The sequence below is a fragment of the Schizophyllum commune genome, assembly GCF_000143185.2.
Source record: "Schizophyllum commune H4-8 unplaced genomic scaffold SCHCOscaffold_4, whole genome shotgun sequence".
Taxonomy (NCBI): domain Eukaryota; kingdom Fungi; phylum Basidiomycota; class Agaricomycetes; order Agaricales; family Schizophyllaceae; genus Schizophyllum; species Schizophyllum commune.
This window is the reverse complement of record NW_026089541.1, coordinates 2,460,524-2,474,036: the sequence shown is the minus strand read 5'-3', so window position 1 is coordinate 2,474,036 and position 13,513 is coordinate 2,460,524. Positions and strand designations below refer to the sequence as shown.

The following is a 13,513-nucleotide window of genomic DNA, read 5'->3' as shown; positions in this document are numbered from 1 at the left end:
TTCACCCGATGCTCCCACGAATGAGCGACGTCCGAGTGGTGGCGATGTGTGAGAGGCTTCAAGTAAGGGGGATGGATCGATGAAACGTTCGTTCGATGCCCTCTACAATTTAGGGTCAGCGGACGGCCTCTAGTCGTCCGTAGCTCCCTCATATATTAAGAAGCATGCCTTGCTATTGCTTATCATCGTTCGCCTCCGCAAGCACTGTCTACTATCCACTAGCCCTGTCTGCTAGTATTCATCGGCTACTCCAATTATCGATCCTTTATTTGGCGCAACGCATTCGTTTGACGCACTGCACTCGTTTGACCCAGCGCATTCGTTTGACGCACTATTCACTATGTTCTTCTTCACCCCCGTCGTCGCCACCCTCTCCGCCGCCGCCACCCATGTGCGCGCATACACCCTCAGATCCGTCTCGACGTCGCCGACTGGACAGTCCGCCGGCAACTTCACGCTCCAACAGAGCGCGCGCGGGTATACCCTCAGCGGCGGGCAGCCATACGAGTCGCACTGGCAGCGATTTGGGCACCAGAACGCATCCGAGCAGCCCATCGCCGTCCACGTCGAGGGCCTGAAGCTCAAGATGACCTGCCCCTCCCAGATGCAGGCCGTCCTCGTCCCGAGTGGGTCGAACAACCCGCCATCCTGGATCGTCGAATTCGTGCTGGAGACGGAGGGCCTGCCGGAGGGGACGGTCGTGGACGGGTGGACGACGACGGACGATAAGATGGGCTTGCCAGCGACGGGGAGGTATACGAAGATCGTGAACTCGGTGAGTAGCGAGGCATTGTCGCGTCAGCAGAGGGGAGTGTTCTCACCCGCACTGGTCCAGATCGGGAATTACGGCGGCTACTATGCGCCTCTGCTCCTCGGCGATGGCGAAAGCCAGGCGCTAACGTGGTTCAACCAGGACGTGTCAGCACACGGGAACGCCCAGTGGTGGATGGTTATCGACGAGGGTAGCGATTCTCTTTGCTGAGGGCGGGGGGGGGGGGGGGGGGGGGCTTGCTAAAGTATGGTTCTCATGTTCGCCATCGACCTACGCTGATATGAGATGTGTATAGATCGGCGTTGGCGCGGGTGGCTAAAGGGCGAGGATCATTCATGCAGCGATTGAGCGCTTAGGGGGTCGATATACTATAGAAGGGATTGCTCGCAAGATAGTCTTTCGTCGACGTTTCGCGGTTCATATCAAATGGTCGATGGACCAATGCAACGAACATATGATTGGACTGGTCGAGAGATGAGTACTGAGTACCCGAGACTATAAGAGAGCTGAGAGCGCGCACCAAGGACCCTTCATCGAGAGGTAGTAGCAAGTAGAGCGTTCAAAGTCACTATCGGCGGTGAGGTATAAGTAGTACGAGAACAAGCGAGATATGTTGCAGGAAAAGACGAGACGGACGACGTGAAAGCCAGGTTACATAGAAAGTTCAGACACAGCATGGCAGGACAAGCTGAAAACATCGAGAGCGAGGACAAGGCTGCAAAGAACGTGAAGTCGCCGGAAGACAAATTGGATCTGGTCTCGATTTGTTAGTGAGTTCGGAAGAGGGCGGTAATGCGCTGACCCACCCGAGAGTGAGCATTATGCGTTGACATGGAGTCGCGACGGGGCGACTTGTACGTTCGACTACCGGCGGCGCTTCCTCGAATGGTAGTTTCCGGAATTCCGGAATTGTTGTTATGGTGCTGTTGCGGTGGTGGGGCACGAGCGGCAGCAGCGGCGCTCATAGCGGAGTCTGTCAGGTCTTGCCAAACGACGCGATTGAAAGCGCGCTGCTCGAAGATGGTCGCACGTAGCGCGCGCTCCGTAGGATAGCAATCGGCAAAACGACGATCGACATCCGGTATGTCACAGAAGAAGTCGAAGTGCTGTTTGAGCTGAGCGGTGATGTTGGTTTTCTCGCCGATCGCGTCGCTCAGGGGGGCGAGAGTCTGGCAAACACGAAGGAGATTCTTGAAGGCTGGCTCCCAAGTGTAGAAGTTGAGGCCGTTCTCTTGATCGTCGGGCCAGAATTTCTTGTCCATATGTTCCACGTCGATGATAGAGACTGTTACAGGCTTGTTGCTCTCCGACAAGAGCGTGATGTCTTTTGTCGTGACGCGGGATAGGTCGGTAGCGCGACGCATGATATGGTCCAAGAACCATGTCAAGGGTATATGGCATCCAGCAAGAAGCATGGCACGGTAGACGGGGGGTACAGGAAGGAGCCACGAGTTGCCCAAGCCGCACTGGGTGAAAGGCTGAGCTCTCCAAATGAGGGTATCGCGCTCTGCCTGCGAAGCCTTCTCTTCGGCGAGCAGCAGTGCCAGCTCTTCGCGGAGGAAGGAGGGGAGAGTGTTCCAGTCCAAGCTTCTATCGTGTAGCAGGATTGTGCGCTCCTCGTCGGTATACGCGTAAAGAGGCTTGATGGGAGCGCCGAGATGCGGGTAGTGGTTGGGGTCGGCCTTGTAGCGCCAGGTCGTTTCGCGGCTCGCAGTATTCGCAGATTCGATTCCGATATTCTCCTTGTGCTTTAGATTCATCGGCAGTGAAGCATCGAAGACTTTAGGCCGGTCCTTCATCCAGTCGCCCAGGTCGATAGACGCGGCGTTGGGCTCGGTCTTCACGGTGCTCGCCATGCTGTCCCTGCGACGTTATTCTGCTGTGAATATCGTGGGAGAAGTATGGAAACGGGCACAATTTGCAACGACGTGAGCGTCAGGGAAGAGTTAGAAGAACGCGTTGTTGGCCTTTGTTTGTCAGAGAAGGATCATGGCCGGCTCCCGGGCCGGTTGCCCATAATGAGCTCCGTCGATCGCGCCAACTCGTCTTGTTCCTTCAAGTCCAGTTCGTCCCGAGTCCTGCCCAAAATTTCGCTGCTTACCCAGCGCGTTCTGCGCGCCTTCCGCTCTCCTCCAAGACCCGAACGCTCTCTGCTGTCACGCTCGCTCGCTTCCCTCGCGACCTCTGGACTAGCTCAAGCAATGGCGGAGTCCTCGACTATGGCCACTATGGCATCTGCATCGACATCATCAGGCGTGAAGCAGAAGCTGGGCGGCTATGATTTCTATCGAGAGGTCTTGGGCAGCCCGAAGTACGTTGTGGCGCCGATGGTAGACCAGAGTGAACTGGTACGTCCGGTTCCGCACCCGCGTCGCTGAACTTCCCTTCCCCCATAAGTTGCAGCTGACGCGCACTCGAAAAGTAGGCATTTCGCATCCTCTGCCGCCGCTATGGTGCCCAAGTGGCGTATACGCCCATGATCAATGCCCATGTGTGTATCTCCTCTTACTCCCCTCCCACTCCCCACCCTCATACCTCCCGCCAGGTCTTCCCCTTCTATGGCAAAAAGCAGCAGGATAAGAACTTCGATGTCTCCGAGGGCGAGGAAGGCGCTCAGGGCCTCGATCGGCCCCTCGTCGTCCAGTTCTGCGGCAACAATCCGGACGAGCTGCTCGCTAGCGCCCGGATCGTGGAGGCGCACTGCGACGCGGTCGACCTGAACCTCGGCTGCCCGCAGGATATTGCGAAGAAGGGACACTACGGGTCGTGGCTGCAGGACGAGTGGGAGTTGGTGTATAAGCTGGGTGAGTTCGTCCGGTGACGTCGAAGGACAGAAACTGATCTCGTCGCCCAGTAAACACGCTGCACGAGAACTTGTCGATCCCTGTGACAGCGAAGTTCAGGATATTCTCGGACCCGGAGCGCACGCTTGCGTATGCGAAGATGCTCGAGCGCGCCGGGGCGCAGATCCTGACCGTTCACGGGCGGACGAGGGATCAGCGGGGAGTGAACTCGGTGCGTACTTCAGTTCTTCCACTGCATTCGCCTTCCTAATTCTTTCATAGGGCCTCGCAGACTGGAAGCAGATCGCCATGGTCAAGCAGGCCGTCTCCGTTCCCGTCCTCGCGAACGGGAACATGCTCTACCAAGAGGACATCGAGGCCTGCCTTCAAGCGACTGGCGCAGACGGCATCATGAGCGCGGAGGGTCTGCTCTACAACCCTGCTCTTTTCGTCGGTCTTGCTCCCCCTCCCCGTCCGTCTTCTTCTTCCAGCGTTCACCCACTGCTCGCCACCTCATCTGGATCCGCACCGAACCTCCACCCCTCCGTCACCGCCCTCGCCTTCGAGTATCTAACGATCTGCCGCGAGTTGAACACGCACACGAGCCTCGGCGCCATCCGCGGGCATTTGTTCAAGATCCTGCGCCCGGCTCTGGCGAAGCATACGGATCTGAGGGAGAAGCTGGGTCGGGCGCGCGTGCGGGATAAGGGGAAGGGGTGGTGGAAGGTGCGGGGAGAAGATGGGAGCTTGACAGAGTACGAGGAGATCATTGGGGAGTTGGAGGATAGGTTGAAGGCGGATGCGGAGAGCCATCCGGCTACCATAACGGCCGATCCGGAGACTGGACTGAAGGAGGTACCTTGGTGGCTGACCCAGCCATACATACGGCCTTTACCTGAGGTCACCTCGAAGACAGGTGCGTATCTTTCGAGCACTTTCTTTCCTTTGGCCCTGGAATCTGTATTGTGCGGCGAAAGCTCCCTATCGCCTCTCACATGTGTCTATCACTGTTCGCTTACGCACCCTACTACCTCCTGACCGTGCCTTCATCATCTTTCCCATGTCTCCGTTACTCGCTAAACGTTCCTACGTGCGCTAACGCCGCTTTACTAGGTTCGGCGCTGAAGAGCAGATTAGATGCGCTGCGGGCAGAGCGAGCCCTGTCAACTTCACCGGAGACCGAACCTGGGATGGATCTGTCAGCGCTGGAAGGGCTCGATGAAGGCAGACTTGTCGGTGTATCGGCGTAGCCGCGTTCCTCGTCCGTTTCTGCAGGGGAGGGCCTGAGAGCCTTAATAGCAGATGTAGAGGATGGGGTTTGTCCTGGGACCTAGATAGACGTATCGCACTAGACACAGCTAATCTTCAGGCCCAAGTATGGGACCACAGATCAGGAGTCGACAATAGCGGCGGCCTCTGAACGGCGCAGCCAATAAAGGACGGACAATAAAGGGAGGTCCAAGCGAGGACGAGCCCCGGGCCGGATGTTGCCAAGATCCGCACAAACACCGCCACGGGACTCACGGTGGCGATGCACAACAAACCCCGATCTCAGGAACAAACAACGCGTCTGCTCTTGCTTTCATCCTCCGTCGTCGTCCTCGCCGCCGTCCTCCTCGTCGTACCCAAAACCCAGACTCACCCCCATTTTACCACACACAATGGGCCGCGCACTCTACTCCTCCCGCTACACAAAGGCCCACCAGTCCCAGGTGGAGCAGCAGGCCCAAGCGAACCCCACACCAGCGCAGGACCCTGCAGCGGACGCCACAGCACCAGCATCCGAGCCTGCAGTCGCCGTGTACGAGAAGTGGAGCTCTTTGAACCCCTTCGACCCCGACTCGGACGAGTTCTTCATCGACGCGGAGTACGAGGCCTTCGTCGACGACGAGCATCCGCAGCCCGAGCCCGTGGTCCGCGTCGAGATCGTTCCCCAGCGCAACGCGTCGCCGATTAGCAGTGGCAGCTCCTCCTCGGCCAGCGAAGACGGTGACCGCGAGGAGGGTGCGAACGGCAGCCCCATGGCGGTCGGCGTCGACCCCGCATCCCTGCTTGCGGGCGTGTATGCCCCAGGCGACTGGGAGCGCCGCTTCCTGCTCGCAGGTGCTGGTGGGGTGCCGCCGCAGCCGTGGCTGCAGATGGACCACTATATACGACCGGTAGTCTCGGCGCGGCGCCAGCCGCTGCGCGCTCGAGCGTCGTCACTCTCGTTCCTTCCCACGTCCGCTCCTTCAGCGCGCACTGCCATGCAGCAGCCTTCGGTTGTCAGAGACAGCCACGCGGGTTACACGGTCGTGCCGCCTCCAGCCAGCCACACCTCTCGGGAGCCTTCGCCAGATGACGACGACTCGGAGATTCCCCTGCCGCTTCCACCTCCATTCATGCCGCCTCGGGGCGAGGCCCACCGGCTGTATGGTCACGACAGTCGCAGCGCCTTGCCTACCGTCTCACCAACGGTAGAAAGACGCATGCCAGCGGACAGAGCCACTCCCGTCTCCTCCTCCCCACCGAGCAATCCCCTCACCAACCCCAACGCGCGCATGTCGCACAGCCGCATCTCCCCGCGCGTCCCCCTTACTGCGATGTAAGCGCCCGCCTGGCCACGTACTCCACACCCCGCCCTACCCCGTGGGACAACCTAAAAGGCCGACCCGACTACCCCGGCCACCTACTTCACTTACATCGGCTATCCACGTCTCGGCTCCCTAGACTGTACATATGTCCGATATCTATGCTTCCCCACCCCTCCTCTTGTCTGGTGTTTCCATCTTGTTTGGTACCTTCCACTCTGCTTGGTATCCCCAACCTGATTGGAATCCTTAACTTGTTTGGTATTCCCGACCCTTCCACTCCTTTGGCACATCTCGCTCTCCCCTCTATAACGTCTGTGAATTGTCGTTTTTATCGGTATTTGGATGGTTTCGGGCTTGTGTTGGCGAGGGCCTCATGAAGTGCGGTGGGATTATCTGGATGGCTTGGCTCGACTGTAAATAGTTTACGTTAAACGTCCGCCGTCTACCTACCTCTACCGCCTCCTCGCCGTGTACTCGTAGCGTATGTCGCTCGCACATCTATATCTATCTGAATACGCATGATACCTGACTGTACGCAAGACATCCACATATTAGCGACAGGAACATCGACGGAGTCTGGCGAGTGCCCTTCTGCTCTGAATACTGCGTGCGAAGGCACGGATGTGGTGAAAGTAAAAATCATTGAGTGCAGCGCGCGCAACAAATATATCAACCTAGTCCAGCATTATCCCCCCTTCCGCGACGCGGTCTCCGCCTATGATTCGCTCGGACCGCGCCTCGCAGGTAATCAGGGCCGTCAGCGCGCGCCGTACGGCCCTCCCTTCCCCAGAATCGGCGTCATTCAGAGGATCTACGCGAGCTGAGCTCGCCAAATGAGACATACGAGTGAGAAGCTCACCGGAATCGCTTCGCGTTTCTCCCCACAACTTCATTCCAGCCTCAATAACCTCAGATCTTCTGATCCGCGGCCCCCATATTGAGCCCTTGTATACGTCGACGAGGCGGATTTTCTCCAAATGGGGCGCATGGCCGCCATTCTCGTCGCCTGTAGTGCGCACGGTGGGCAGCACGTAGCTCAGGGCGAACCGCGCCACCTCCTTCGGATCGAGGAATACCGCTTGTCCGATGTGCAGGCGGCGTAGAGAGGGGATATGCGGGAGGATAAAGGGGCCCGTAGCGTCAGAGTTGACGGGCGCGGGGAACGATATGCTGGACAGTGTGAGCGTTTCGAGGCGCGAGCACTTCGGGAGCGCAGTGAATAGAGCTTCGGTGGCTCCTGGAACGATCTACAACCATTCTCTTGAATATCAAGGGCCATATCTCTACCAAAAAAAGTCTTACCGCTGTAGAAAAGTGATGTGGTGGATCCGGCCCTGTCCAAGTAAAGCTGACCGGGCTATGGTCGTTCAGTTTCCCGGGCCGATAAGCGCATTATCAACAACGATGCATACTTGATGAGACCAATCGCATCTTGGAGGTTCTCGTGCACGTCATGAACATGCGAGTTCATGCAGAAGCGGACAGAGTCAAGCAGCATACGCCCATCGGCATCGACTTGACCAAGATCCCGAGCAAGGTTTCTGCACCGACTCAAGCAGTTCCGTATGAGCGCAGAGAGCCCGCGGCCGGTAGCGCCTCCAGCAAGGTCAAGTTCGATGCTCTGTATAGAGCACGCGAGGCGAGGCGTGCACCGCGCGGCGAAGCCGGCAAGCTGGGCATTGGACGTGAAGCGCATGCGGGAGTGCAGGAGTCGGCGAGCGGGAATGTAGAATGCACTACACGTGAGCATAAGAGGGAGGGGGGAGCCTTTGGCCAGGAAGTAGGCCTCGATAATCTGATCGAGAAGCTCTGGGGGGATATCTGTGAGGCTCGTCATGGTAAGAGGCAAGCGGGGGCGGAAGCAGATGCACGTGGCACATCAACCGTGACCCCGAGTGACCCGGCTGGCCGCCTGTCCATTCATCATCCAGCAGAGTACAAAGGCCTCGATAGCTAGCCGCATAGTAATGCGAGATTCATGGAGGCTTCGCATAATTGTATGTTAGTCTTGAGGATGCTGATCGTGAAGCTCCTGGCCTTCCATGATCGTACCTCACATTCCAATGAAGTCGACTCGCGCGTGGTCAGAGGCGGCATAGACCTCGTCATGAGCTTGAGCATGCACCTCAAGCTAGGTCAAGTCAGAGAGCGGGATCGGGGGCACTGTCATGGCACATTAGGTGAGAAAAGAACAGCGGTGGCGGCGGGCTGAGAGACGGCGAGGCATCACCTAGGCCAGAGCCGGACTCGTCCCGGTCCTACACACGTCGTGCACTTCTGCGCCTAGCAGTTAAACGCTGTGCACTCGGGCAACGATACCCTGCCAGACTCACGCCATCGCCAGTTGTGGGCCGATCGAAGTCCCGGAAGCAAACACAATTACCGGATGCGGAAACAAGGCCTTCCCAAAATGGCAGGTCCGGTTTGACGCGACGACGGTGACGCGACCCTCCCGGTCACAGCGTTCCCCCGCACCGCTTCCGCCCGTTGAGCGTCCGCCGCACTCTGTACGATATATCGCCACAAATCTAAAACATCGCCAAGTTCATTTTACACGGTTAAAGAACGAAGGACTATATAATGATGCGTAATATAGAGTTTCGAGAGTTATCGCGAGGATACATACATGCCTGTGATACAGTATAAAAGCTAAAAGCTATCCAAAAGAAACCAGAGCAAGAGCAGAGACGAACGGATGCACGAGATTATGACCACCTTTAGGAATTGGGATCGACGATAAGGATGAAAGAGATTATGCAGCGATGGGGAAGAGGACTACAAGTCGGACCCGTACTCGCACTCAGGCGGATCGGAGTCCTCCTGACGCGTCCGGATGTTGCTGATAGCGAAGTGCGGCTTCTTTGGCCTATCCCACGAGTAGACTCGCGAGCAGTCCGTGGGGGAGGTGTATAGAGGCGTGACGCGCTGGTATGAGTCGTACTGGGGGCGGAGATGGAACTCCTCGACGAACGGCTCAGGCACCCGCGGCTCAGGGGAGCTCGAGCGGTCGTCGTATTCCTCCTCTTTGACGTACTCATCATCCGTCTCCTCGAAGTCATCGTCGACGGTGAGCGGTGGGGTGGAAGAAGTCATGCTTGCGGGTGGCTGAGGGGTGGCCGGGGGTGCGGGGGACGCCTTGGTGATGAGGTTATATTAGCATATATGCGCCCGCATATATCGATCCACGCACCTGAGGCTTTGCCTGCTTGGCCTTGGCTGCCTGCTCGCGCGCCTTCGCGAGGGCCTGTGGCCCCCGTCCCTTGCATCGGTTCTTGTGAACGGTCCAGTGGTAGAGGTCCCACATGCTCTTCTCGGATAGCTTGATACGATTGTTGCACTGCCGACATTGTACATTGTAGGGGTCGATGACCTCGGCCATCTCGTCGTTGCGCAAGTCGTTCTCGCGCCGGAGCCGGGCGACTGCCACAGAGTCGGAGCCGCCGGTGCTGCTGTGAAGACAGGAGGACAATGAGAATGGGCACAGCCGATCAAGACACGGATACTAACTATGGCTGCGCGGACGACGAAGCCTGCTTGTTGCCACGGGTGGAGGCGCTAGAGGAGGGGACCGTCAGACAATGGGGCTGGATACGGCGTCTGCTGGCCACGCACCGTGACGATCTGACTTTGGGCATCTCGCTTTGTCGCTTCTGATATTATATAGTACTAGGTTGCTGGGGAGGGGGTCCTCGGTCGCTCTTCTAGGCGGGGGACACGTCTGGGGGACGTCGTCAGCACGGCGAGCTCGTCGCCAACAGTGGGGCGGGCGCCGCGGGGAGCGCGGGGCTCACCTGGCTGGCTGGGGGCCCGCGGGATACTTGCTGGAGTCGGGGATGCTGCTGGCGGCGACGGACGTTGAGGACGGCGGCGACAACGGCGGTCGGGAACGTCAGGAATGGTAGCGGGAAAGTGGTCGGCGCCAGGACTCGCGCCGCGCGCGGGCCTTTATGAGGGTCTCGGCAACCGCCGGCCTTCCTTTGGGCATTCCAAAAGTGTCTTCGCCACATATCATGTCTTTGTGGGCGCATGTTGTCCCGCCCCGGCTCGTGCTCGCGACGCGTTTCCCAGGGACGCGTCTCTCATCGCGAGCTGGCCGCTGGACGCGCCTGGGGCTCGACTAGAGCCGTTCGGCGCGTCGAACGCGTTCATGATAGATGTTCCCCGCATCATGTGCGGCACGCCCCGCGGCAGGGGGCAGGCCCCAGGCGGGTATTACATTTATCTAATCTACGCAAAGCTGCTCTTAAACCCCAGCGCCCATCTTCCTTCCCATCCCCCGCCTATCCTGCTGCGCTGACCATCGAGAGCGGGACGTACCGACGCAGGCACCTTCTTCGCTACGCACGCACGAGTTCTCGACCGCCGCCGCTGATGACAGAAGACAACGTGTCAGACATGCGGTTGGCATCGGAAACTGGAATGGAACGAACCGTCCCCATTCACTCCAAACGAACCCTCATCCAGCTGCCCGCGGGACGAGGTCATCGTCATCTTCAGTGGGGGGTTTGACGATGCCACTGCGCAGCATCCTCTGCACCTCAGGGTCTTCGTCGGCTCTCGAGCCCCTGCAATATGGAGTCAGTGATATGGCCGTCGGGCGTCCGTCCCGCCTGTGCTAAAGATGCGCGCCACCGCGCGACGAAGGCGCGGGATGGACACGATTGGTTACTCACAGCACCAGCCGGACGACGTCGCGCAGTATCGCACCGCTTGCGATTTCAATCTTCTCTACACCTGGTAGGCCATCTGCGCGTGTGGGCCCGACGTTCAGCAACAGCACGGGCTTCTTGAGCTCCAGAGCATGCTTGACAAGTCGAAAGGCGGAATACGTGGCCAGCGTTGTGCCAATGAGCATCACCCGCGAGGCGTGTTCAACGTCATGTATGCTGAAGAGACAATCGATGAGCATTATGAACAGCATGAAACGCGGCAGAAGCACTCACGATCTCTCTTTCCAGTACTCTGGTATGGATTCGCCAAAGAAGATGACTTCCGGCTTGTGCTGAACAACAGAACAATGAGATCAGTGATATTCACTTAACAACAGGGCTTATTCCGGACGTACCACATTGTTGTGTGTATGTTCCTGCAGGCATGTCGGGCACTCTGGGATTACAAAGTCTTTGTAGGAGACCCCCAGATGCTCAATCGCGACCTAACACCCCGTCAGTCGCACCAGAAGACTGCCAATCAGATATGAATGCGCACGTCACCGTCCGGGTTCGTCCTTGGCTGCTGCCCAGTCCGCTCGAAATCTTCTGCGAACTCCTTCCACCGGGGGTTCGCCCCGGATAACCAGTCTTGAAAGGTCCCCCTGTCGATCAGGTGCCCCCGCCGGCAGCGCACTTGCTATAAAGGATCACAATTAGCGCTCGCCACGGCTATGGAGGAAGCAAGGGGAGGAAGCTCACATGTAACGTTCCGTGCAGTTCTAATATGCGCTCCTGCATCTGCGCAGGGCCCCATACTCGCGCTAGGGCGCGATGGTGGAGGCCGTCGACGTTCTGCGTCACCAGGCGGGTAACGATCGAGGAGTGCTGCAGAGCAGCGAGCGCGTAGTGACTTGTGTTCGGGAGCGCGTCGCGTACTGGGGGATAGCCGAGGTACGAGCGGAGCCAGTACCGCTGTCTGTGGAGCGCTCAACAAAGGTAGTACACCAAAGGAGGGAGAGAGCGAAGCACCTGAATAGATGCCCTACCGGGGTCGGGTCGACCAATTCGTGGTAGAAGATGGGCTTGTAATCCGGATTCATGTACTGCATGCATCGTCAGACAAAGCAAGATCCTTCCTAGATATGCACGCACCCTCCCATCGTGACCCCTGTATGCACGAATCCCGCTATCCACACTGATTCCAGCCCCCGTTATGACGGTGACATCGCCCGGCGCGAGGAAGGTCGCAACCCGCTCTGCAGCCTCTGCAGGGAGTATCTTCGTCGCCGCTGCGCTACTCGCAGCGAGGATGGAGGCGGGGATGGTGGGCACGCTGACACGGACATGACGGGGACAAGAGACGCGCATTGCTGACATCTCCGCGGAGCGACGGCGGATTGATCGGCGTACGCGGTCACGTGGGAAATGCTCCTATTGCGACGCGCTCATTAATTTTGCGGTGGCAATGTGCTTGATTTGTGCGCGTCAGAGTACCTTTGAGTCCCGGCAGATAAGGGAGATATATGTGTATTACTTCGTATGCCGCGAGTAATCTCACTTCCTCATACTAGCTGGCTCTAGCCTCGCCATCTGCTCGAACCATCGAACCACAGCTTCGACACGACGTAGTGCTGGGTCTATCCCTCCTAATCGCAGATCAGGGCGAAGCAAGTAGTCCGAGCGTTCCGCAGGCATTGTGCGATAGCATATCTCGAGCCTCGACTGCAGGAAGGGCGATGCAGTCAAACTCGGTGAGGTCCCGGGCTCGCAAGCGGCGTTAACGTCTGCAGAATCTGGTCAGAGGATGCGCAACAAAGGATTAGAAGCATGCTCACTTTCCAAAAGTACCACATCCCCACGCCTCACCCCCGCGGCCGCCCACGCATCCGCCACCTCCCGCCACGCAGTCAACTTGCACACCTTCCCCGCCTCATCCCCCAGCACCATCCTCAACACGGACACCTCCCTCCCCGCATCAGTGCCTGCCTTCACGCGTACGGTGTCCGGCCCGTCTACCTCGAGGAGGGCGAGTAGGAGGGTCACGCGCCGCTGAGGCGATTTAGCGGCTTCCTTCTTCGCGGCGCCGAAGAAGTTGGGAGCGGGTTTATCAGAGCCGGCAGGATTCGATTTTCCGGGTACATGCAGCTCGCTGAGCGAGTTCAGCGCGTGGAGGCTGAAGCGGAATGCTGGGAAGTGGGCGATGGAAGACGAGTTGGAGTATGCGGCGCTGGACTGAGTCTCGTCTTGTGTCTCGTCTCCTCTCGGTAGGCGCGAGACAGAGGCAAGCGCAGCGGAGGCGGAGTCCACTGCGTATGCTCGGGAACAGCTGACACGACGCGAAACACTGGCAGTCGAGGGCCAACTGATGTATGCCGACTGTTCGACGGTTACTGCACAGAAGATGTTAGGAGGAAATGAGACACGTAGCCAGATAATATGGGGTACCTTCGAAGCTGCCCGAATCGCCCTGAGATGCTCCTGCGCTCCCATCCTCCTCTTCATCCTCGTGGAAGATTGTGTTCTTGTAGACCAGCGAGATCCGTGCGCTGGAAGCCTCAAGGGTCGCAGGTGGATAGATCGGGAGCTCGGAAGGAAGAGTCATGGTTTCAAGCGTAGCAGAGGACGTGCCGTGGGTTTGTGGTATGTGCTGCGAGATTGATGGGATGTCTGACGGATCCGCCTGGCCATCGCTCGGTGGCGCGGGCAAGCTTGACATTCCAATGTTCGAAAAGG

At 58.3% G+C, this 13,513-nt stretch overlaps 6 protein-coding genes across 6 annotated transcripts; 3 read left to right on the top strand and 3 right to left on the bottom strand.

Annotated features, from left to right (window-relative positions):
* Nucleotides 1-168: 168 nt before the first annotated feature.
* SCHCODRAFT_02619597 (uncharacterized protein) lies at nt 169-990 on the top strand. Its single transcript, XM_050344942.1, has 2 exons — nt 169-775; nt 836-990. Exons 1-2 carry the CDS (start codon nt 341-343, stop codon nt 980-982), a joined length of 582 nt encoding a protein of 193 aa, XP_050201239.1. The 5' UTR covers nt 169-340; the 3' UTR covers nt 983-990.
* An 81-nt stretch (nt 991-1,071) lies between these two features.
* On the bottom strand, nt 1,072-2,707 carry SCHCODRAFT_02573181 (uncharacterized protein). Its single transcript, XM_050343859.1, has 2 exons — nt 1,579-2,707; nt 1,072-1,525 (listed from the first exon to the last, which is right to left on the bottom strand). Exons 1-2 carry the CDS (start codon nt 2,626-2,628, stop codon nt 1,424-1,426), a joined length of 1,152 nt encoding a protein of 383 aa, XP_050201238.1. The 5' UTR covers nt 2,629-2,707; the 3' UTR covers nt 1,072-1,423.
* Nucleotides 2,708-2,837: 130 nt separating this feature from the next.
* SCHCODRAFT_02619593 (Dus-domain-containing protein) lies at nt 2,838-4,953 on the top strand. Its single transcript, XM_003033396.2, has 6 exons — nt 2,838-3,120; nt 3,198-3,263; nt 3,318-3,576; nt 3,627-3,787; nt 3,838-4,471; nt 4,669-4,953. Exons 1-6 carry the CDS (start codon nt 2,992-2,994, stop codon nt 4,803-4,805), a joined length of 1,386 nt encoding a protein of 461 aa, XP_003033442.2. The 5' UTR covers nt 2,838-2,991; the 3' UTR covers nt 4,806-4,953.
* A 263-nt stretch (nt 4,954-5,216) lies between these two features.
* On the top strand, nt 5,217-6,143 carry SCHCODRAFT_02665831 (uncharacterized protein; the record flags this gene model as incomplete). The annotated part of the gene is made up of 1 exon (XM_003033395.2): nt 5,217-6,143. One exon carries the CDS (start codon nt 5,217-5,219, stop codon nt 6,141-6,143), a length of 927 nt encoding a protein of 308 aa, XP_003033441.1.
* Nucleotides 6,144-6,802: 659 nt separating this feature from the next.
* On the bottom strand, nt 6,803-7,965 carry SCHCODRAFT_02496933 (uncharacterized protein; the record flags this gene model as incomplete). Its single annotated transcript, XM_003032823.2, has 4 exons — nt 6,803-6,939; nt 6,988-7,375; nt 7,431-7,485; nt 7,541-7,965. The coding sequence occupies 4 exons, from the start codon at nt 7,963-7,965 to the stop codon at nt 6,803-6,805; spliced, it is 1,005 nt and encodes a 334-aa protein (XP_003032869.1).
* Nucleotides 7,966-9,217: 1,252 nt separating this feature from the next.
* On the bottom strand, nt 9,218-13,382 carry SCHCODRAFT_02497614 (DHS-like NAD/FAD-binding domain-containing protein; the record flags this gene model as incomplete). Its single annotated transcript, XM_003032822.2, has 15 exons — nt 9,218-9,263; nt 9,319-9,577; nt 9,636-9,683; nt 9,741-9,846; nt 9,920-10,103; nt 10,802-11,014; nt 11,072-11,130; nt 11,194-11,283; nt 11,337-11,477; nt 11,540-11,756; nt 11,810-11,883; nt 11,933-12,113; nt 12,339-12,564; nt 12,616-13,170; nt 13,226-13,382. The coding sequence occupies 15 exons, from the start codon at nt 13,380-13,382 to the stop codon at nt 9,218-9,220; spliced, it is 2,556 nt and encodes an 851-aa protein (XP_003032868.1).
* Nucleotides 13,383-13,513: the final 131 nt, after the last annotated feature.

Bases quoted from the DNA above. Each gene is read 5' to 3' on its own strand.
- SCHCODRAFT_02573181 (XM_050343859.1), bottom strand. From the start codon at position 2,628: ATGGCGAGCACCGTGAAGACCGAGCCCAACGCCGCGTCTATCGACCTG. The intron at 1,526-1,578 runs GTGGGTCAGCGC...AATCGAGACCAG, and splicing joins CGCATAATGCTCACTCTCGG to ATCCAATTTGTCTTCCGGCG.
- SCHCODRAFT_02619597 (XM_050344942.1), top strand. From the start codon at position 341: ATGTTCTTCTTCACCCCCGTCGTCGCCACCCTCTCCGCCGCCGCCACC. The intron at 776-835 runs GTGAGTAGCGAG...GCACTGGTCCAG, and splicing joins ATACGAAGATCGTGAACTCG to ATCGGGAATTACGGCGGCTA.
- SCHCODRAFT_02619593 (XM_003033396.2), top strand. From the start codon at position 2,992: ATGGCCACTATGGCATCTGCATCGACATCATCAGGCGTGAAGCAGAAG. The intron at 3,788-3,837 runs GTGCGTACTTCA...ATTCTTTCATAG, and splicing joins ATCAGCGGGGAGTGAACTCG to GGCCTCGCAGACTGGAAGCA. The intron at 4,472-4,668 runs GTGCGTATCTTT...CCGCTTTACTAG, and splicing joins TGAGGTCACCTCGAAGACAG to GTTCGGCGCTGAAGAGCAGA.